The sequence below is a fragment of the Strix aluco genome, chromosome 28 (genome assembly GCF_031877795.1).
Source record: "Strix aluco isolate bStrAlu1 chromosome 28, bStrAlu1.hap1, whole genome shotgun sequence".
NCBI classification, from domain to species: Eukaryota; Metazoa; Chordata; class Aves; order Strigiformes; family Strigidae; genus Strix; species Strix aluco.
Window position 1 is genome coordinate 5027295 of NC_133958.1, and position 20540 is coordinate 5047834.

General features: G+C 66.5%; 3 protein-coding genes across 5 annotated transcripts; 1 reads left to right on the forward strand and 2 right to left on the reverse strand.

Annotated features, from left to right (window-relative positions):
• The first annotated feature begins 1848 nt into the window (after window positions 1-1848).
• On the forward strand, window positions 1849-4308 carry NUDT18 (nudix hydrolase 18). Its single transcript, XM_074808134.1, has 3 exons — window positions 1849-2216; window positions 2311-2524; window positions 3534-4308. Exons 1-3 carry the CDS (start codon window positions 2061-2063, stop codon window positions 4121-4123), a joined length of 960 nt encoding a protein of 319 aa, XP_074664235.1. The 5' UTR covers window positions 1849-2060; the 3' UTR covers window positions 4124-4308.
• A 99-nt stretch (window positions 4309-4407) lies between these two features.
• FHIP2B (FHF complex subunit HOOK interacting protein 2B) lies at window positions 4408-12016 on the reverse strand. Of its 3 annotated transcripts, none has more exons than XM_074808076.1 (17): window positions 11882-12016; window positions 11716-11794; window positions 10581-10714; window positions 9554-9658; window positions 9269-9391; window positions 8324-8485; window positions 8042-8238; window positions 7204-7312; window positions 7048-7124; window positions 6689-6878; window positions 6424-6590; window positions 6199-6321; window positions 6034-6124; window positions 5800-5943; window positions 5341-5481; window positions 5146-5246; window positions 4408-5060 (listed from the first exon to the last, which is right to left on the reverse strand). In XM_074808076.1, the coding sequence occupies exons 1-17, from the start codon at window positions 11924-11926 to the stop codon at window positions 4955-4957; spliced, it is 2094 nt and encodes a 697-aa protein (XP_074664177.1). In that variant the 5' UTR covers window positions 11927-12016; the 3' UTR covers window positions 4408-4954. The 3 variants fall into 3 exon arrangements, with proteins under 3 accessions (XP_074664177.1, XP_074664176.1, XP_074664178.1); XM_074808075.1 differs by having other exon boundaries at window positions 10545-10714; XM_074808077.1 differs by lacking the exon at window positions 7204-7312 and having other exon boundaries at window positions 8042-8101; window positions 10545-10714.
• Window positions 12017-12879: 863 nt separating this feature from the next.
• LOC141915955 (actin filament-associated protein 1-like 2) lies at window positions 12880-20535 on the reverse strand. The gene is made up of 17 exons (XM_074807910.1): window positions 20363-20535; window positions 17760-17888; window positions 17568-17642; window positions 17366-17442; window positions 17036-17126; window positions 16746-16963; window positions 16486-16665; window positions 16208-16291; window positions 15971-16061; window positions 15661-15878; window positions 15430-15560; window positions 15214-15334; window positions 14991-15099; window positions 14034-14180; window positions 13778-13938; window positions 13557-13667; window positions 12880-13459 (listed from the first exon to the last, which is right to left on the reverse strand). The coding sequence occupies exons 1-17, from the start codon at window positions 20376-20378 to the stop codon at window positions 13433-13435; spliced, it is 1986 nt and encodes a 661-aa protein (XP_074664011.1). The 5' UTR covers window positions 20379-20535; the 3' UTR covers window positions 12880-13432.
• Between the last annotated feature and the right edge of the window lie 5 nt (window positions 20536-20540).

Here is a 20540-nt window from a genome sequence, read left to right on the forward strand (position 1 = left end):
TCGCCCCCCTCCGTGATCAGGGAAGCCCCAGTGACCCGGGGATGGGGTGCGGTGGGAGAGCTGGGGTCTGGCGGTGTGACCATGGCGGCATGGGGTGCTGCCAGCCCTTGGCCATGGGTTGGGGCCACTGGTGAGATGAGTTTGGCGCGGTCTCTGCGCCGGCAGCCGCACAGAGAACTGGAAAACATCTGGATGGCGCGGCCAGTCGCTGCCCTGAGGGACCATGGCACCGTGGGGTGCTGCCAGCCCTTGGGGACGGGCTGGGGCCACTGGTGAGATGAGTTTGGGACAGTCTCTGCGCCTCACAGAGAACGGGAAAACATCTGGACAGCGCAGCCGGTCGCTGCCCAGAGGTCTCGGGGGCCCGAGGTGCAGCTCCATCCTGCGCTGCCGCGGGAAAGCAACCGCCCCAAGGGCCTGCAATTACCACCGCGCAATTAGCGCGGCCCGCGCACTGCTCCCTGCGTCACCACCTTTTAACCTCCCGGCCCCTTTAAGGATAAGCCCCGCCCCGTAGCCGGGCGGGGAAGTGGCGGCGGGGATAACCAATGGGAAGCGCGCTGGCCTCGCGGGGTGGCCAATGGGCGGCGGGCGGGGTGGGCGGGGGCTGCGCGGTGGAGCCCCGCGACGCGGTGAGTCCCCCGGCGCATGCGCGGAGGGAGGCGGGGGGGGGGCCTGCGGGCGCCCTGCGCCCCTTCCCTGCGCCCCTTCCCTGCGCTCCCCGGTGCACCCTGCGGACCCCCGAACCCTCCCCTATTGCACCCCAAACCCCTCCCCTACTGCCCCCCAAACCCCGAACCCTCCCTTACTGCCCCCCAAACCCTTCCCCATTGCACTCTTCAGCCCCCCAAACTCTTCCCTTACTGCACCTTGCAGCCCCCCAAATCTTCCCCTTATTGCACCCCAAACCCTTCCCCACTGTACTCTGTAGCCCCCCCAAACCCTTCCCCATTGCACCCCGCAGCCCCCCAACCCTCTCCCTAGCGCAGCCCCCCCGCAGCCCCCCCAGCCCTTCCCCGCCGCACCCTGCATCCCCGCAGCCCCTCCTCCCGCTGCGCCCCGCCGCCCGCCTCGCCCTTCCCCTATAGCACCCTGCAGCCCAGCTCGCCCCCCAGCACCCCGCCGGACCCCCCACCTTTCCCCCTATGCACCCCATACTCCGACCAGCCCTTCCCCTATAGCGCCCTGCAGTCCAGCACGCCCTGGCCCCCCCAGCCTGCCGCGTCCCCTCCTTGGGCCAGCCCGCCGCCCCCCCAATCCTTCTCCTACCCCACCCCGGGCATCCCCCAGTCCAGCCGCCCCTTTCCTCCCAGTCTTCCCCAGTCCAGCCGCCCCATTCCCCCCAGTGTTCCCCAGTCCAGCCGCCCCTTTCCCCCCTCCCTCCTCCAGTCCAGCAAACCCTTCACTTACTTCAGCTTCCCCTGCGTGCTGCAGTCCAGCCAGCCCTTCCCCTACCGCAGCCCCCCCCGCATCCCCAAATCCAGCGAGCTCTTCCCCTACGCCCCCCTGTACGCCCTGCAGTCCAGCCAGCCCTTCCCCTACTGTGCCCCCCCATGCCTCCCCCAGTCCAGCAAGCCCTTCTCCTACCGCAGCCCCCCCCGCCTCCCCAAACCCAGTGACCCCTTCCCCTACTATTTCCCTTCCTACGCGCTGCAGTCGAGCCAGCCGTTCCCCTCCTGCGCCCCCCTGGGTGTCCCCCAATCGAGCAGACCCTTCCCCTTCTGCACCCCCCCCTGCATCGCGAAAGCCACCGAGCTCTTCCCTTGCTCCGTCCCCGCCCCGCCCAGCAGACCCTTCCCCTCTTACACCCCCCTCCACGTCCCCCAGTCCAGCAAGCCCTTCCCCTCCAGCACCCCCCCACTGCTGGGAGACTTCCCGCACTGCACCCCGCAATCTCCGGACCCCCTCCCTCACCGCTCCCTCCAGCCCAACCAGCGCCGGGGCTCCCTCCCCCCCCGCCTGCACGTCTGGGGGGTGCCCTCCCCACCCCAAAACCCCGCTACCCCCTGAGTGGGTGCCTGAGGGCTCTGCTCCCCCCTCATCCAGCCTGTGGGACCCCCATGGGGGAGGCTCCAGCGCCGGAGCTGGATGCGGTGCTGGGTGGCGGCGGCTGGGACGTGGGGGCGAACTTCAAGGGTCCCCCCCCACCCACCGGCCCCGTCCGCCTGGGGAGGAACGCCTGCTACGTCGTCCTGGCCGTGCTTTTCAACGAGGAGGTGAGGCAGCCCCCCCCCACCCCACCATTCCCCTCCGCGGGACCCCCACCCCGGTGGCACCCGCTGCCCCACCGACCCCTCTGGGTCCCCGCAGGACGAGGTGCTGCTGGTGCAGGAGGCCAAGGCCGAGTGCCGCGGGAGGTGGTACCTGCCGGCCGGCAGGATGGAGCCCGGCGAGGGCATCGTGGCCGCCATGAGGAGGGAGGTGAAGGAGGAGACGGGGCTGGAGTGCCAACCGCTCAGCCTGCTGGCGCTGGAGGAGAGGGGGCCGGCCTGGATCCGCTTCGCCTTCCTCGCGCGCCCCACCGGTGCGTGTCTGTGGGCCTCTGCGGCTCTGAAGGGGTGTGGGGAGGACGTGGCTCACCTGGAGCATCCCCTGCCAGCCCCGTGCTGGGCCATCGGTGTCCCCTGCCAGCCCCACGATGGGCATCGGTGTCCCCTGCCAGCCCTGTGATGGGTGGGCATCGGTGTCCCCTGCCAGCCCCGTGATGGGCATCAGTGTCCCCTGCCACCTTCATGCCAGATCATCAGTGTCCCCTGCCAGCCCCATGATGGGCATCGGTGTCCCCTGCCACCTTTGTGCCAGGTCATCAGTGTCCCCTGCCAGCCACACAATGGGCTTTGAGATCCCCAGCCACCCCTGTGCCTGAGCATCGGTGTCTCTTGTCACCTTTGTGCCAGGTCATCAGTGTCCCCTGCCACCTTTGTGCTAGAGCATCGGTGTCCCCTGCCAGCCTCACGATTGGCTTTGACATCCCCAGCCAGCTCCATGCCTGAGCATTGGTGTCCCATGTCACCTTCATGCCAGGGCATTGGTGTCCCCTGCCAGCCCTATGGTGGGGCACTGGTGTCCCCTGCCAGCCCCACAATGGGCTTTGAGATCCCCAGCCAGCCCTGTGTCCAAGCATCAGTGTCCCCTGTCACCTTTGTGCCAGGGCATTGGCCTTCCCTGCCAGCCCCATGATGGGCATCAGTGTCCCCTGTCAGCCCCACAGTGGGGCATCGGTGTCCCCTGTCACCTTTGTGCCTTGCCTGCCATCCTGTCCTGTTTTGGGCTGCAACAGAGCTAATTTTTTTCTTCTCAGCAGCTGGAACAGTGCCGTGTTTCGACACAGCCCAGTAAAGGGCATCGCTGTCCCCTGCCAGCCCCACGACGGGGCATCGCTGTCCCCTGCCAGCACCACCCCCAGTCCTGGCACACCACACCCCCCCCCCCAAGCTCCCTCCTGGGGTCTTGCCGCCCCCCCCAGCCCCGTGCCGGTGTCCTGCTGTCCCCGCCACCCCCGTGCCAGGCCATCGCCGTCTCTCTGCCCACAGGTGGGACCCTGAAGACCCTGGAGGAGGCCGATGCCGAGTCCCTGCAAGCGGCGTGGTGGGCCGGGGACCCCCGTGCGCTGCCGCTGCGAGCCCCCGACATCCTGCCCTTGCTGGACCTCGCCGCCCGCTACCGCCGCAGCCCCCCGCACCCCCCCACGCTGCCGCAGGAGCTGCCCTGCGCCTTGCTCTGCCTGAGGCTCCTGCTGACCTTCGCCAACGACACAGGGGACCTTTGGGTGCTGCTGGGCGCAACCGGGTCCCCCCACCTGCCCGTGGTGGCCTGTGGCACGTCCCCAGCCGAGCTCCGCAGGGGTCTCCGCCTGCCCGCGCTGCGGCTGCTGCGGGACTGCCTGCCGCTAGCCCCCCCCCCGGGACCCCTGGGGCTACTGGGGCTACAGCACCGGGCTGGGGGGCCTGGGGGGGCTGATGGCATCTGCTTCAACGTGGTACTGAGCCTCCCGCCCGGTAGCCCTCGGGCTGCCCCCCCCGAGCTGCGTGTCCCCACTTTCCACTGGTGGCGTGTGGAGGAGGAGAGCTTGAAGGGCCGAATCCTGCAGCGGCTCCACGCCACGGTGCCCATCCACAGCTGAAAGTGCCCCGAAAGCCCCCAGCAGCCCCGTTTTGGGCACGGCAGGGGGGGGCTGGTTGGGACATGTGGCTGGTGAGTGCCAGAGTGAGAGCCCCCCCATGGCTGGGGGGGGGTGTTTTGAGGCTGGGTCCTGGCCCGGGGCGGGGTGCTGAGAGCCAGAAATAAACCCGGTTGCTGCTTCTTGCATCCACCTGGCTGTGGTTGAAGGAGGGAGGGACGGGGTGGGGGGAGTGGGGAGCTGGTTTTTTTGCGGGGGGGATGCGTAGGGAGGGGGACAGCATGGGGTGCTGAGCTCACCGCTTTATTCCAGCAGAGACCCGTCACCCAGGGGACACCGTGCCCGGCTTTGCGGGGTTTGGGGTGCCCTGGCCCTGCCAGGCAGGAGCCACAAACACACACACGTGTGTGCACACATGCACACACACCCACACCCCCCGCCCCGCCCTGCCCCAGAGCCGGGGCAGGGGGGGGAGACAAGTTATTGCAGCTGAGGGGGTGGCGTTGCCCCGCACATCCCATTATTGCCCAAAAAATCCTGCTTGAGGCTGGTGGAGGCTGGGGGGGGCAGGAACCCACCCCCCCAAGAAGGAAACGCAGCACAGTTCATTTTGCATCCCGAAAGGCCCCATCCTGCACCCGGGGAGGTGGCGTCACCTCCGGGTTGGCCAAGGCGCTGGGGAAGGTCTCTGCGCCTCCTCTTCCTCCTCGCCGGGTGCTGCGAGGCCGGTGTCCTTCCCGGGGTGCCACCGCCATGCCTGGCTACTGGGCTACCGGCACGTGGTAGCCCAGCCGAAGAAGGGGTGCTCGGCGGGGGGGGTCGGGGAGCCACAGCTCAGGGGGGCCCCTCCGGCGGTCCCTTGACCAGGGCGATGGCAGCCAGCTCCTTGCAGAACTCCTCCAGCACCACCACCCCCTTGAAGAGCATCGTGTGGTCCATCCTGTGGGGAGACGAGGATTGGGGGGCTCTGTGGGATGCAGCCCCCCCCCCCCTCAAGGGGTATCCTGTGCCCCCCTCAAACTTACTGCTCTCCGGGCACCAGCCCCATGAGCTGCCGGCGCACCAGGAGCAGCTTGGCCCTGAAATGGGGCACACGCTGCAGCCGCTGCATCAGGTCCCCAATCACCTGCACGGGACAGGGGGTGGAGAAGAGTCAGGCCCCATTTTGAGGCAGGGGGGGTGTCCCCGAGTCCCCCCCTCCCCTTCCTGGGTGACATTACCCTGACGAGGACGGAGAAGAGTGAGCGGCAGCCGGGTGCCAGGTTGAGGTAGGGGTCCAGCAGGTACTCGTGGAGGTGGGGGTGAGGGAAGGTGGCCAGGCGGGACAGCACCGAGGTCACCTGCAGGTTCAAGCTGTAGGGCTTGGGGGGGGTGGGGGGGTGCTCAGTGGGGGGTCAGCACAGCCGATCCCCCCCCAGTCACCCCCCCCGGTGGGGTCCTGAGCCCAACAGCTGCAAACGCTGCCCTTGGCCACTTTACCCCCCGCTACAGGGGTCCCAAACCCTGGAAAAACTTTTCCCACCCTCCACGGTGGGTCCCTGGGGCCAGCAAGAACCACGAGAAGACAAAGAATCCTCTGTTCAACCCCCAGCCTGTGCCAGCTCAGAGCGGCGGTTGTGCCAAGGCTGGGGGGGCTGAGCGTGGTGGGGACCCAGGTACATCCCCAAGCACCCCAATACCTGGTCCAGGATCTGGGCCATGCGGTCAAACAGCACCTTGAGGAAGTGACCCTCGTAAAACGTCCCTTCGGGGTGGCAGGCGTCGAGGGGCCGGGGGGCTGGGGGCCACCCCCATGGGGCTGCGCTGGCACGGCACGCCTGGACCTGGGTGGGGGGGCGAGGGGTGATGGTGGGTGAGAGCTGGAGCGGAGGCCAGCATGGCTGGGGATGGGGACCCCCCCCTCAGCCACTCACCGTGCCCAGGGCATCGTGCACGTAGGTGTCGTAGCCACCTTCTTCCATGCATGAGGAGGTTTTCGCCTCCTCCGGGACCAAGCAGAGGAAGCTGGGAGAAAGGGGAGAGGGGTGGGGAGGGGGATGCAGCCCCCCCGTGCTGCAGCAGCCCCTGCAAATCCCTACCTGCTGACCACCTCGCTCACTTGCCCCTTGCCCGACGGGGCCGATGCCGGCAGAGAAATTTTCGCCATCCCAAAGCCGGCGTCTGGGAATCCGTCGGTGAAATACGGATCCTCCTCCAGGTCCCTGCGGGGCCAGCGCAGGGGTATTAGCTGGGTGGGCAGCGAGGGGCTTCCCCCCACTTCCCTGCACTTCCCCGCCCTCCCCCCCCACCCCAGCACTGCTCACAGCCCATCCTCAGGGTCCGGCTCGAGGGGTCCACGCTCGTCGGGCGCGGGGGGGTTGCGCTGTAGGTAGCCCCTGGCTTCCAGGTTCCTCAGGGCCAGGCTGTGCGTTACGTGCTCGTGGGGTTTCTGCAGGAGCTCCTCGAAGAGCCGCAGGCTGGCCAGGCTGATCTGCAGCATGGCGAGGGGGGTGTCACCGGCTGGCACCACACCCCAACATCGCCCGTGCCCCAGCACCCCCCCACCACCACCCCAAGGATGGGGCTCACCTCGTCGGAGAGGTGGTTGCAGCGGTTGATGAGTTGGGTGCGCAGAGGATGAGGGGTGTCCCCTGGGATCTCGGGGTGCCGGTCTGGTCCCAGCAGGAAGAGCACGAGGCGGTGGAGCAGGGGAGGGGCGCGGATCTGCCGTACGGTGCCCGTCAGCGTGGCCGTGGCGCGGAGGACGTCGAGCTCGGACCTGCCGGGGACGCAGGGGGATGCTGCGAGGGGCCTTCCTGAGATACAGCATCTCACGGCAGTGAAAAAGGAGGCGCAGGCAAGGGGGACCCTACGGACCCAGCCCCGAGGGGGTCCTCGAGGGAGAAGCTCTCTCCCCCCGGGTGCTGCCTCATGCCTCAGACACTCACATCTGCAGGAGCTGCGGCTGCAGGATGCCCTGGAAAAACCTTTCCTCCACGGCCTCGCTGATGGCATCTGCCACGACCTGCGGGCAACGGCAGAGGCTGAGCCGCGGCGCAGGCGGGGGGCTGGGTGCTCCGTGAGCCTGGCTGGGGGCTCCTTACCGGGTGGGCGCCCACCACCACCTCATCGAGGTAGTCCAGCCAGCCGAAGAAGGCAGCCAGGCTCTCCTTCCCTGGGAAAACCCCGTTGTCGGCAGCATCACCCTGTGACCTGCACAGAATCCCAGAACCATCTTGGTTGGAAAAGATCCTGAAGCTCCTCCAGTCCAACCATGAACCTCACCCTGACCGTTCCCAACTCCACCAGATCCCTCAGCGCTGGGTCAACCCGACTCTTCAACCCCTCCAGGGATGGGGACTCCCCCCCTGCCCTGGGCAGCCCATTCCAACGCCCAACAACCCCTTCTGCAAAGAAATCCTTCCTAAGAGCCAGTCTGACCCTGCCCTGGCGCAGCTTGAGGCCATTCCCTCTTGTCCTGCCGCTGGTTCCTTGGCCCAAGAGACTCATCCCCCCTCTCTGCACCCTCCTTTCAGGGAGTTGCAGAGGGCCATGAGGTCTCCCCTCAGCCTCCTCTTCTCCAGACTAAACCCCCCAGTTCCCTCAGCCGCTCCCCATCAGACCTGTGCTCCAGACCCTGCACCAGCTCCGTTGCCCTTCTCTGGCCACGCTCGAGTCATTCAATGGCCTTTTTGGAGTGAGGGGCCCAAAACTGAACCCACTCATCGAGGGGCGGCCTCACCAGTGCCAAGCACAGGGGTCAGATCCCTTCCCTGTCCCTGCTGGCCACGCTAGTGCTGATACAAGCCAGGATGCCATTGGCCTCTTTGGCCACCTGGGCACACTGCTGGCTCCTGTTCAGCCGGCACAGGGTAGAGGCCGTGGGGCTCCGGCAAAGCCTCGGCGGTGCCTGGGGGGGACCCTGCCCAGCGCCCGCTTTACCTCCAGCTGACCCTCTCCATGGCGAGGATGTCGGCGGGGTCCGTGCAGGCGGGCACAGCGCTGTAGAGGTCACAGAGATGCTCCGTCAGCAGCTGGCACAGGGCGCTGCTCCGCACCAGGCAGGCAGCAGCCGCCTCCTGGGCGAGCCCGACCAGCAAGAGCAGGTTTTCCCGAGCCTTCAGCGCGACCCTGCTCTTCTGTGAGGAGGAGGAGGAGGAGAGAGGCAGCGTCACACAACCGGCAGCGCCTTCCATTCCCTCCTTGCCAGCCCTTTCCCCCTACCTTGCTCTTGCTCAGCCCCACCAAGGCTGTGACGAGGTTGCTGTCCCGCCGCGGCGGGGAGGGCTCGGCAGCGGCTGCGGTGCCCAGGGGATGCTCCGCACCCTCTTCCACGGGGCAGGCTGGCAGCTTCTGGGCTCTCTTCCCATTCAGGACACTCTTGCCCTGGAGAGGAAGAGGAGCAGCAAAGAATCCCAGAATCATCTCAGCTGGAAAAGCCCTTGAAGCTCCTCCAGTCCAACCATGAACCTCACCCTGACCGTTCCCAACTCCACCAGATCCCTCAGCGCTGGGTCAACCCGACTCTTCAACCCCTCCAGGGATGGGGACTCCCCCCCTGCCCTGGGCAGCCCATTCCAACGCCCAACAACCCCAATAGTGACATTTTAGGAGCCAGTTCCAAAGCAACATGCAGAGACCTGGACAGCTGCCATATCATTTCTACGCAATAAAGAAACAAGACCGGGACACTTGGACTGAGTATCAACGTGTGCCACAGGCACCAAAGGCTCGTGACCAGACCACAAATTAAGTCACGTTAATAGAGACTGACACAGTAATCTGAATTATCTGAAGGCCCATACGCACAGAAACATCTTCCAGGAGAAACAGGAGGTTAAGTTCAGCCACTAAGTCACTACTGAATTATTCTAAAAAATTGCTCTGAAGTCCACAGCGCTCAAAATGCACATGTAACTCTGGGGATGCATCCCTCCTCCCCTTCTTCGGGTTGCTCTAGTTTTACAGTCATACGCCCTTAACTGAAGGGCAACCGCTGGCCAGTTTTAGCCAACTAAGCAAATACATAGCCACCATCTTCCTCCTGCTCACCCCGCGGAGCTTTGCAGCGGGGATGGAGCTGTGAAGCACGTGAAGACGCTCAAGGAAACGACCCAAACCCCAGAGATGACCCCAACCGCATCCCGCCAGCCCAGGGGGGCTCCTCACCTCCAGGATGTGTGTCAGCAGGGTGGGATCCTGCTTGATCTTGGCGCAGAGAACGGCAGCGAACTGCACCTCCTCCTTCTCCGTGCCAGAGCCCAGGTGGTCACCGCTGAGCTGGAGCAATTTCTGGCGGGGCAGGGAGAGGGCTGGTGGCTCCCCGTTCCCGCTGGCATCGCTCCCTGGCAGCGTTTGGCAGGGATGGGGCCAGCCCCGGCACGTGGCATCGCCACCGTGAGCTGGGACAACCCACCAGCCCCTGACAAGCCCCCCCCTGGGTGCGGGGCTCACCTGCACCGGCCGGTGAACGTTGAGGTAGTGCAGGAGCGGGTGCTGCACCTGCCCCAGCACCCGGCTGAAGAAGAGGAGGACCTGCTGCCTCATCCCGGGGGGGTACTGGGAGGGAGATGGGGAGAAGTATCAGCGACAGCCCACTTACCTGTTCCTGTACCTAATTACCCTGTAACTGCCCCAAATCACCCGGCGCAGCACCCAGTGCGGGGGGCTTGTGAGAACACTCAGCAGACACCCCAGTTTTGCTCCCCCAAAATGATGCCCACGGACCCTCCCCCAGGGCCCCCAGGCTCCCTTCCCTTTAGCAATTTGGGACTGAACTCAGTTCTCTGAAAAAGAGAGAAAAAAAAAAAAACAACACGGGGATTATTTCCCTTTTCCCACTGCTGCGATGCAGGCGATGGGGAGTTACAGCCCAGCACCCCAAAAAAACCCAAATCCTCACGGTCACGGCAGGGCCAGCGCGTGTTTCGGAAGCCCACGCTGCGCTAGAGTTTGCTTATGTTTCACTAAAAGGGTATTTACAGGGCACCTCATTTTTATTAGCAATAAAGGATCAGCAGAGCTGTTATATTTGGTAATATTGACTTTGGTAAAATTGGTAAAATTGACTTTGGGGGGGGGAATCTGTCTAAAAACACCTTGTCCTGTGAAGCCACGCAGCGATGTGCTGGTTGTGCTGGTGGGAAAAAACACCCTCCCCATGCACGCAGGGATGCAAGAGCCCCTTGTAGCAGCACCCAAAAGGATCCCAACAGGGGTCTTACACCGAGCAATCCACCCCCCAAAAAAAAAAAAAAAAGCCACACCCCCCACCCAGCTCGCACCCCACAAACTCCCGCTGCGCAGCTGGAAGAGCTTCAGAATGAAAATTCCTGAGCAGCCCCACGCGAAGCAGCTGGAAAAGGCTGGTGGGTGCTGTAATGCGGTGGGGGGGGGGGGGGTTCAGCCCCCCCCAAAGCGTCTCTCCCGGTGCCTGCCCACCCACCTCGGCCTTGCCCAGCGTGCCGAGGGTCTCCAGGACCTTGTGCTGCAGCAGGTACTCGAGGCACGGCCCCGTCTCCCCGGCCGGCCGCTGTTTTTCCTCGTAGACCAGGATGTCCAGCATCTGCTTGAGGCGCCAAGGGATGTCCGTCTGTCTGGCGGGGACGCTCTCGTCTGCCGACACAGGAATGGGGGACGTGGCGCAGCTCGGGGGGTGTATTTGGGGGTTGCTGGCTGGTAGCCCCCCCCCGAGTCGTGCTGGCCCAGAATCCTCCTCCGCGAGGATGACGCTAGATGGCAATGTGATGATGGCGGCCCAGCGCCTGCTCCTTCCGCTCGTGGCCTAGCGAGAGGCCGGACGCCCCCGCGGCCCCGCTCCGAGCTCTTGGTTGTCCCAGGGGGAGCGGCCGGTTGTCCCGGGGAGGGGGGCTACGGGGGACAAGCGGGAAGGACCAGGATCCTTCGAGGGAAAGGGCTGAAGCTCTCCGGGTTGTTTTCAGTCGGAGAGGGACGTGCCCCAACCTGCAGACGGAGCACCCACACCCACCCAAACCCCCCCTGCTGGTGTGCAGGGGGGGTCAGGGGCGGGCTGGGCCAAGCACCCGGCTGGATAAGTCCTCCCAGGGTACAGAAAGGGGGGTCCCACGCCAAAGTCCTGCGTGCCAGGTCGGCCACGGGGATCTAGGGTCGGCACGGTGCTGCTTGGGGTCCATCCTAGGGTGTGGGGACCCCCTCCCTGGGCATGGGGTCCTGTCCCAGGACATGGGGTCCCATCCCAGGGAGTGGGGACCCCCTCCTTGGGCACAGGGTCCTGTCCCAGGACATGGGGTCCCATCCCAGGGCGTGGGGACCCCTAACTTGGGCATGGGGTCCTGTCCCAGGACATGGGGTCCCATCCCAGGGAGTGGGGACCCCCTCCCTGGGCACAGGGTCCTGTCCCAAGTCACGGGGTCTCATCCCAGGATACAGGGTCCCATCTCAGGGCACAGGGACCCCCCTCCCTGAGCACAGAGACCTTATTCCCAGGCCATGGGACCTTATCTTAGGGCACGGGGACCTTTGCCCAGGACACGAGGACCCTGTTCCCACACCACAAGGACTTTATTCCCACGCTACAAGGAACCCCCCCCAGGCCACAGCCCCCCCCCCCCCAAGCCACAGGGACCCCCACTCACCCGTGGCCTCCAGGTAATAGCCGGTGATGCCCTTCCAGTGCTCGGTGAAGGCTTCCAGCAGGTCCAAGCTGGGCTCCCGCTGCGCACACGGGGGTCAGGGGTGTATAGAAACCCCCCCCCCCGGTCCCGGTGCCACCGTGTGTGTCCCCCCCCCATCCCCACTCACCATCTCCACCGCTTGCTGCAGCAACGCGCCTAAACGGCTCAGCATGGCTGCCCCCACCCCCCCCCCGACCCCCCCACCCTGACCCCGGCCCCGCCACCGGCCCCAGTCCCGGTCCCGATCCCGCCGCGCTCCGCTGCGCCCCGACGCGGCCCCGCTCCGGTGGCTCCGCCCGGCGCCGGGCGGGGGGGGGGGGGATGGCCCGGCCACGGCACCTCCTCCCGCGGCTCCAGGCTCCGGCTCCGGGAGGGTTTTGGGGAGCAGGACACGGGGTGGGGATGGATTAATGGGGGGGGGGGGATTGCGAGAGAGGTGAGGGACGGAGGTGGGAGAGGTGTCGGGGGGTGGTGGAGTATTTGGGGCGGAGGGTTTGGGAAGGTCACAGAAACCTAAAGCTGCTCCGGGGGGGGCAGCCCTGGGGTGGGGACAGCCCCCCCGAAAACCTCGCAACGGGGTGGGGACAGTCCCCCCTCCCCGTGCACTGGGATGGGGACAGCCCCCCTGAAAAACCTCATACTGGGACTAGGACAGCCCCCCCTGAAAACCTCACACTGGGATGGGGACAGCCCCCCCCTGCACTGGAATGGGGACAAACCCCCCTAAAAACCTCACACTGGGATGGGGACAGCCCCCCCCTGCACTGGGATGGGGACAAACCCCCCTAAAAACCTCACACTGGGATGGGGACAGCCCCCCCCCTGCACTGGGATGGGGACAAACCCCCCTAAAAACCTCACATTGGGATGGGGACAGCCCCCCCCTGCACTGGGATGGGGACAAACCCCCCTAAAAACCTCACACTGGGATGGGGACAGCCCCCCCCTGCACTGGGACAGGGACAACCCCCCAAAAACCTCACATTGGGATGGGGACAGCCCCCCCATGAAAACATCACACTGGGATGGGGACAGCCCCCCCCCCCCCGCCCAGTGCACACCAGGACAAGGACAACCCCCTCCCCAGCTCACCTCTTCCCGCAGCGCAGCCGGGTGGAAGCCAAATTTTAAGATTTTTTTTTTAATATATATATATAATCCTTAAAAAAAAAAAAAAAAAAAAAAATTCTACAATTAAAAACAAGCCCTGATGAACACAGCCGCTGGAAAGCGGCCCAGGGCCCAGCCCGGGTCCCGCCGACTCCAGGGAAGGTGCAATTAGGTGCCCCAAGCAGCCCCCACCCCACCACCTCGGTTTGGGGGCCCCCCATGAGTGGGTGTCCCCGAGGTGGGGGGAACCGGGGCGCTGCCGGTGCACTGGTTCAACCAGACCCACGCTGGTGGCTCGTGAGGTTGCAACTGGGAAATCTGGGCCCCAAAACCAAGGTGCTGGGAGGGGCGAGGAGGCAGCGAGGGGGAATTAGAAACCCGCAGGCAGAGTTTAGATGTATATATATATATATAAAAAATAGATGTGCGTAGTTGTAGCGTTGATATTGATGATTAAAACACCGGATCCGCGGCGGGCCCTGCACGATCCACGTGCAGCCCCACGTTCTGCTGAGAGATGCCCGGGCCGGCAGGAACGTCTGCGGGGTGGGGGCTACCGCGGCGCCGGTCACATCGCAGACTTCATCTCCCACTCCTGGAGAGCGGGCGAGAAAGGGGGTGGTGAAGCCTCTGCACCCCCGTACCCACGGGTGGGACCCGCTTCCCCTTAACTCTGCCCACCCTATCGGTACCTTTTTCTTCTGCAGCACTTTTCCCTTCTCGATGAGGACCGGGGAGGGGAAGGGTTTCAGGGCGCTCTTCGCCGACGCCGTGCGCCTCAACAGCGGCGTGAGGAACGAGCCCTGCCGGGAAAAAGAGCGCAGAGAGGGCGATGCCTGCCCTCCCGCACCCTTCACGCTCCCCACAGACCCTGCCCTCCCCGGTGCCCATCGCCAGTGCCCCCTCCCCACACCTCGGAGCCAGCCGAGCTGGCGGTGGCGGCGAGGTGGCCCCTCAGTGACTTGCCAATGGCCAGCAGGTTCATCTCGGAGCCGGCTTTCAGCCTGCCCTTCATGCGGCAGGCCCTCTCCAGCTGCCCCACCTTCTCCTCCAGTTTGGGGAAGGCTCTCCTCCCTGCAAGGACAGCAGGGGCACTGCCAAGCCCGGGCACCCCTGGACCCCTCCAGATACCCCCCCGGCACGGGGGTAGAGCCCCTCTGCGGTCCTACCGAGGAGGATATCCAGCCCGTCCCGAGCCCCTTTCCTCTCGGGCAGCGTCAGAGTGCGCTGGGATCGGGAGAGATCCCTGCTCCGGAGCTCAGGGGTCACCTTCACCCGCTGTGGGCTGGCAGCCCGGCCCCGGAGAGCTGCTGGTGCTGGGGAGGAAGAGCAGAGGAAGGATGCTTGGGAGGAAGAGCAGAGGGAGGAAGAGCAGAGGAAGGATGCTTGGGAGGAAGAGCAGAGGGAGGAAGAGCAGAGGGAGGATGCTTGGGAGGAAGAGCAGAGGGAAGAAGAGCAGAGGAATGATGCTTGGGAGGAAGAGCAGAGGGAAGAAGAGCGGAGGAAGGATGCTTGGGAGGAAGAGCAGAGGGAGGAAGAGCAGAGGAAGGATGCTTGGGAGGAAGAGCAGAGGAAGGATGCTTGGGAGGAAGAGCAGAGGGAGGAAGAGCGGAGGAAGAGCGGAGGAAGAGCAGAGGGAGGAAGAGCAGAGGAAGGATGCTTGGGAGGAAGAGCAGAGGGAAGAAGAGCAGAGGAAGGATGCTTGGGAGGAAGAGCAGAGGGAAGAAGAGCGGAGGAAGGATGCTTGGGAGGAAGAGCAGAGGGAGGAAGAGCAGAGGAAGGATGCTTGGGAGGAAGAGCAGAGGAAGGATGCTTGGGAGGAAGAGCAGAGGGAGGAAGAGCAGAGGAATGATGCTTGGGAGGAAGAGCAGAGGGAAGAAGAGCAGAGGAATGATGCTTGGGAGGAAGAGCAGAGGGAGGAAGAGCGGAGGAAGAGCGGAGGAAGAGCAGAGGGAGGAAGAGCAGAGGAAGGATGCTTGGGAGGAAGAGCAGAGGGAGGAAGAGCAGAGGAATCACAGCACCACACCGTGCTGGTGGGCACCGCAGCCTCCATCCTGGCACATGGGGTTGGGGTGCAGGGGGGGACCCCGCTGCCCCCCTGGATGGAGCATCCAGCCCCTGCTCACCTGCCTGCGAGGGCAGGGCGCTGCCCGGGGCGCTGCTGCAGGCAGCGGTGGGCAGCACAGACACGGGTCTCTTGCGCTGCCCTTGCACTGCTCGGTCCAAGCTCTGCTGCTGCGAAAAAAAGCCCAGGAGAAGCCCGTGGGCAAGCGGACGGTGGGAGCCTGTTGCCGCCACCCTGGGGCTTGCATGGAGGGGGGGGGCTCAGGGTGCATCAGGGGGGGTTACCAGCTGCTGCAGCCGCTCCACGTTGGAGTAGAGATGTTTGGGGGCCTCGGCTGGTGGGGGCTGCCCGAAGGGATCATCCATGTAGGCGTTGGGGGTCGGGACACGGCGCAGCAGCAGCCCGCTGCGAGCAGGAGGGGGGGCCCATCACTGCCTGTGGCCCCGCAGCAGAGTTGGGGGGGGCTGGGGCTGGTTGTACCCCGGCCGACGGCTCCTTACCCCGTGCCAGGGCAGCCGCTGGCATCGCCCAGCCTGGGGGTCTCGGTGTGGGGGGTGTCACCGGCCGGCTCCCCTCCTCCCCTGGCCCGCAGGGTCTTCAGCCAAGCTTCCCTCTCCTCGTCCGAACGGGTCTGGCGTGGGGCAGAGGGTCGGGGCTCAGGGGGTGCCCCCAGTGATGGGGGGGTGGGGATGGACACAGCGGGGCGCCGGGGGGCCGTGGCGGTTGCTCACCTGCAGCAGGGCGAGCTCCCGGCCTCGCTGGGCGATGCGGATGCGGAGGCGTTGGGGGGACCCGGTGGCTCCCCCGGGGGAAACGTCGCAGCCGTCCAAGCGTAGGGCGCAAACGGGGCGCTGGGCACCGCCGGGCTCGGGGAACATGCGCAGGGCTCCCTGCCGCACCGCGCACCACAGCCGCTGCCACCGCCCGCGCAGCCGCACCGCCAGGAAACCTGCGGGGGGGAGCGAGGGGGGGCACCCCGCTATCAGCAGGGGCACACGGGGGTGCAGGGACACCCCCTCGCCCCATCCCCACGCACCGCACCTCCTTTAGCATCCCCGCCGGGTCTGGGGCTGCGGGCAGGGCTCTGCCGGGAGCCATCCTCCTCCTCCTCGCCCAGCTGGGACCCAGCAGCCTGAGAATGAAGATGCAAAGAGCCCCGTAAGCACCCTGACCCCCACCCTCCGCAGCGTCAGCAGGGACAGGGAATTGGGGTGTTCTCCCAACACCCCCTTCCCCGTGCCTGGGTTTGCTGGAGGGGGGGGAGGACAAGCGGCTCACCCTGCTGAGCCTCGAGGAGGGGGACGCTGGGACGCTGATGGCTGCCAGCCCGCTCGGGGCATCGCTGCTGACCTCTTCGATCACCTGCCAAAGGAGGGGGGAGCGCTGCAGCCCCGGGCTCCAGCTCCCCCGTCTGACGGGGCTCCAGGCACCCCCGGGATGGGAGGGTCCCCAGACCACCATCCTCAGCCACCTCGGGAGCACCCCAGCAGGGCTGTGCCCCCCCATTTCTCCCTCCTGCCCACGCAGAGCTCTGCCAGGCTGCAACACCTCCAAACCTTCCTCCAGTCCTCAGCCTGCTGCCGGCTCTGGAAGCCGATGACCAGCTCCTCACCCGCCGTCCCCGTCACCTTCAGGGCGTGTGGCATCTTCTTGCCGCGCTTGGCCTTGTAGGCGACGTGGCAACCCCGCAAATCCAGCTCCAGCACCGGCTGCGGGTCGGCGGCGCACCTGAAACACTGCGGAGGCACCGTGGGGTTCGGCGGAGCTCGGGGACCCGCTCCCAGCCTTCATCCATCCTCCTCCTCCTCCCGCTCACCAGCAGCACGTGCTCCCGGACGATGAAGAGCTGCTTTGCCCACTGCCCCAGCCAGCGCTTCCTCCAGAGGAAGCCGCAGAGCTGCGCTTCGGGGGGGCCGGGGGGCTCAGGGTCGGGACCGGTGGCCGGTGGCCGCCGCAGGTAGTGGGCACGGTCCGTCACACCATCCTCATCCTCCCCGTATGACTCGTAGTGGCTGCTGTCGGTGTCGGCACCGCCTGAGAGCCGGGATGGCGTCAGGGTGCTGGGTGCCTGCGGGTGCCGGGGAGGGGGTGCGGGGGGGTGCTCACCGGAGCCGCCGCATCTGCCGGGGCCGAGGGGTTCGGCGTCTTCATAGGAGTCATCAGCTGGTGGGGACGGCGAGACGCCCTGCGCCTTGCTCTGGGGGGAGAAGGGGTGCTCCGAAGGTGCTGCCCCCCCCGGGGGGAACCTCGTAGACTCCCCAAGGGACTGTTGGGGGGGCTCTGCCCAGAGTTGGGGGCAGCACGGGAACCTTCCCAGCCCGGCCGGACCCCCGTGTGAGCGAGGTTGCAGTGCAGGGACGCCCACAGGGTGCCTCTCTCCCACCCCCTGCCCCAGGAGCACCCACAGCCCCCCTCCCCTCCGCTGCCCACCCTTACCCCTCCCCGCAGGCTCAGGGTGCTGGCCGGGCGGCACTCGCAGGCTCTCCCTCCCGTTGCATCTGCCGTCCTGGTTCCTGGAGTGGGGAGAAAAACAAGATTGGCAGCGACGTGGGCGAGGAGGTGGCATCCCCGGGGAGCCACCAGCGGAGATGATGGGGTGAGGGCAAAGACGGGGTGCAGGGCAGAGTGTGTGACTTACCCAGGCTGGCCCGACCCTGCGGGGTCCCCGGGGAAGGCGAGAGGCAGCGCATGATCATATACTCTGCGTCCTCTGCTGCGGGACAGGGTGGGGGGGGGAGCACCCAGTCACAGCCCTGCTCCCAGTCCCTTCCCTACCGGGTGCTAGCTGGGGGCTGCCCCATGTCCCCCCCACCCGCAGACCCGTGCTCACACTGGGGGCTCTGCAGTCGGGACAGGAGATCGGCCACCGATTTCTTCTTGGCCCGAGCCGCGGCGCTGAGGCTTTCCCGGTCCAGGATGAGCAGGAAGGACCGTAGGTCCGACAGCAGCTTGTCCAGGTCTGCAGGGGACAAGGACGTGCCACCACACCCCGGCAGGGAGGGTGCAGGCAGGGATGCACCGGGCAGGGCTGGCAGGGGCTCCCCGATACCCAGCAAACAGACGTGGGGTTACGTGCCCCGTACCCCCGCTCCCGGCACCTGCCCCGGCTCCGCACAATCCCGCTATTGACAGGCCCGGGGTGCCGGGGGAGGATGAGGAGGGGGGACGGGGACCCGCGCCGCTGAAGGCTCCTCTGTGTGCGCTCACAGAGTGGGTTTGTTCCCGGTTGGGCGAGGGGAGCCGTGGCTGGGGGGCCATGCTGGGCAGCCCAACGTGCTGTGGAGGAGGAGGAGGAGGCGTGGCACATGGGATGAAGGCTGCTCCGGGCACGCTGAAAATGCGGAGCATTCACCCGCTCCGAGGGCAGGGAGAGGGGTCGGGGCTCAGCGCCAGCCGGGGACCTCCAGGAAGGAGGGATGGAGCGGGACAAGGAGCTGCTTTGTGCCTCCTCGCCCCGGCTGGGGACAACGAGAGTCCCGCACTGTGTGTCCCCCCCACCAGCCCCCCCAGGGTGGGGGGACCCGGGGAGAGGGTCCCTCCGGCCCTGAGCGGTGGCAGCCCCGTCAGCTCTGGGTGTTTTTTTGTTCTGGAGGAGCACGTGGCGGAGCAGGACCACACACACCCCCAGCCCAGCCCCTCGCCCCGCTCCCCCAGACCCCCCTCACCCAGAGCACCCCCCCACTGCCACTGCAGGAAGGGGCAGATGTCCCGCACCCCCCCCCCCTTCCTTCTTACTGTGCATCTGGAAGTGGTTTGTGTCACAGCTGCTCTGGGCTCTGCTCCCCCCCGGGATAAAATATTGCAGACCCCCCCCCATTGAAACCCACCGCCTCCTGGGAGGGGGCCTGGCTGTGCCCGCTTCCCCCACGCTGCCCCCAGCTTCCCTCCTCGCCATCCCCTTGTGAGGAAGAAGAGGGACAACCCCAGCAAAGGCCTGGGGATGATGCCCCGGTGACCCCCCCGCAAAACCTCAGGTGACCCCGGCATCCCTGAGCGCTGCCACATCCCCTCATCGCTCCGGGCACCCCCAAAACCAGCAGCAGGTGGGGGGAAGGAGCCCACCGGTGCCACGGGTCTTACAGGGGGCAGGGGAGAAGCCTCTGAGGAGGTGCTGGAATGGGGGGAGCCCTGTCCCCCCCCCTCCAGCTGGGGAGCACACACCCTGCCCGGAGGGAGAGGAAACATCTGGCAGGGCAGCGAGGCTGAGCAATGCCGGAGCTGGGCCCAAACATCTGGATTGCCCTGGAAACCGGGGAAGGGAAGGGAAGGGGGGGACAGCTCCTGGGGGGACTGAGTAGGGGGGGCAGGGGGGGGGGTGGCATTGGGGTAGGGGCTGGCCAAAGGAACCTGCGGGCAGAGGGTGAGTAGGGGGGTGTCGGGGACTGTCCCCCGTGCCCGGTGTGCCTGGCTCGTCCTCTCCCTCCCTTTCTCCTCTCCTCCTCCGCCCAGGCCAAATTCCTCGGCAATGACATCTCCGTCCACTCACCCCCTCAACCCTCCTCCCCCCCCGCGCTCCCCCCTGCCTGGCCCTGATGCCCTCGGTGGGGCGGGAGGAGGTGGGGGGGGGGATGTCGTGTCTGGTGGTGCCCCGCAGCCCCGCTGCCTGCACCCACGAAGCTGTGCCAGCCGCCCGCTGCCGGGGCCCGGGAAAGGCAGCCGGGATGAAAACCAGCTGCTTCGGTCTCCAGGGCGGGAGGAAAACGCCCCCCCCAAAACACACCACCATGTCCTCGCAAAGCGTCCAACCCCCGTGGCATCCTCATCCTCATCCTGGCATCCTCATCCTCGGGGGAGGAAGGAGAGGGCTGCCCAAGGGATGCCACCCCGCGGCCACGTGCAACGAGGGGCAAGAGGTGCTGGGGCTCAGCCCCGCTCCCCCCGGGGGGGTGCAGCGGCTCGGGGGCACCCCAGGGCCCCGCTCCAGCGCCGGGGGTGGCTCTGGCCCAGCGCGGGATGACTCAGAGGAGGAGGCCGAAGGCTCTTGGCCGCAGCGTGACCCGTCACTGCGGGGAGGCTCCGGGCCACGGCTTGAGGGCGGAGACGCTCCCCGCCCCCCTCACGGCTTCTGCGCCCCCAAATTGCCCCCAGGGAGGGTGCTGGCACCCCACATCCTGCCACAGCGCCCCAACACCTGTTCGGGGGCACCCAGGCACCCCCATCCCCGCTCCGACACCCCGAGCCCCCACACCCACGCCTGGCCCCTTGCACCCCCCCCACCTCCCCAAACCCCCACTCTCCCCCTTTTACCCCCCCTCCTCCTTCCTATACACCCCCTTTTTCCCTTCCACACCCCTTTTTTGCACACCCACACCCCCGAAAGCACCCCCCCAAGCCCTGCTCCCCCCCCCCAACAGCTTCACGCACACCCTCTGCCCTCTCTTTCACCCTTTTGCAGGCTCGCACCCCCCCATAACTTGTACCCCCCCCTCGTACCTCTCTGCCGGGCCATGGTGGGGGTGCGCTCACATCGCGCCGGGACCGGGGCAGCGCTGGCCCGGCTCGGCTCGGCCCGGCTCTCACACACCCTGCGGGCCCCCAGCACAGCCCGGCCGGGGGGGGGGTGAGGAGGGGAGGGGGGAGGGAAGGCGGGGAAGGGCTCCTCATCCTTCTC

Excerpts from the sequence above, each read along its gene's own strand:
- FHIP2B (XM_074808075.1), bottom strand. The coding sequence starts at position 11,926 with ATGCTGAGCCGTTTAGGCGCGTTGCTGCAGCAAGCGGTGGAGATG. Across the intron at positions 7,125-7,203 it reads TGGTGGTGGGCGCCCACCCG|GTCGTGGCAGATGCCATCAG; the intron begins GTAAGGAGCCCC and ends CGTTGCCCGCAG. Across the intron at positions 6,322-6,423 it reads CCGGACCCTGAGGATGGGCT|GGACCTGGAGGAGGATCCGT; the intron begins GTGAGCAGTGCT and ends CTGGCCCCGCAG.
- NUDT18 (XM_074808134.1), top strand. The coding sequence starts at position 2,061 with ATGGGGGAGGCTCCAGCGCCGGAGCTGGATGCGGTGCTGGGTGGCGGC. Across the intron at positions 2,217-2,310 it reads CCGTGCTTTTCAACGAGGAG|GACGAGGTGCTGCTGGTGCA; the intron begins GTGAGGCAGCCC and ends GGGTCCCCGCAG. Across the intron at positions 2,525-3,533 it reads CTTCCTCGCGCGCCCCACCG|GTGGGACCCTGAAGACCCTG; the intron begins GTGCGTGTCTGT and ends CTCTGCCCACAG.
- LOC141915955 (XM_074807910.1), bottom strand. Across the intron at positions 16,292-16,485 it reads AGGCTGAGGACTGGAGGAAG|GTGATCGAAGAGGTCAGCAG; the intron begins GTTTGGAGGTGT and ends CTCCTTTGGCAG. Across the intron at positions 16,062-16,207 it reads CCTCCTCGAGGCTCAGCAGG|GCTGCTGGGTCCCAGCTGGG; the intron begins GTGAGCCGCTTG and ends CTTCATTCTCAG.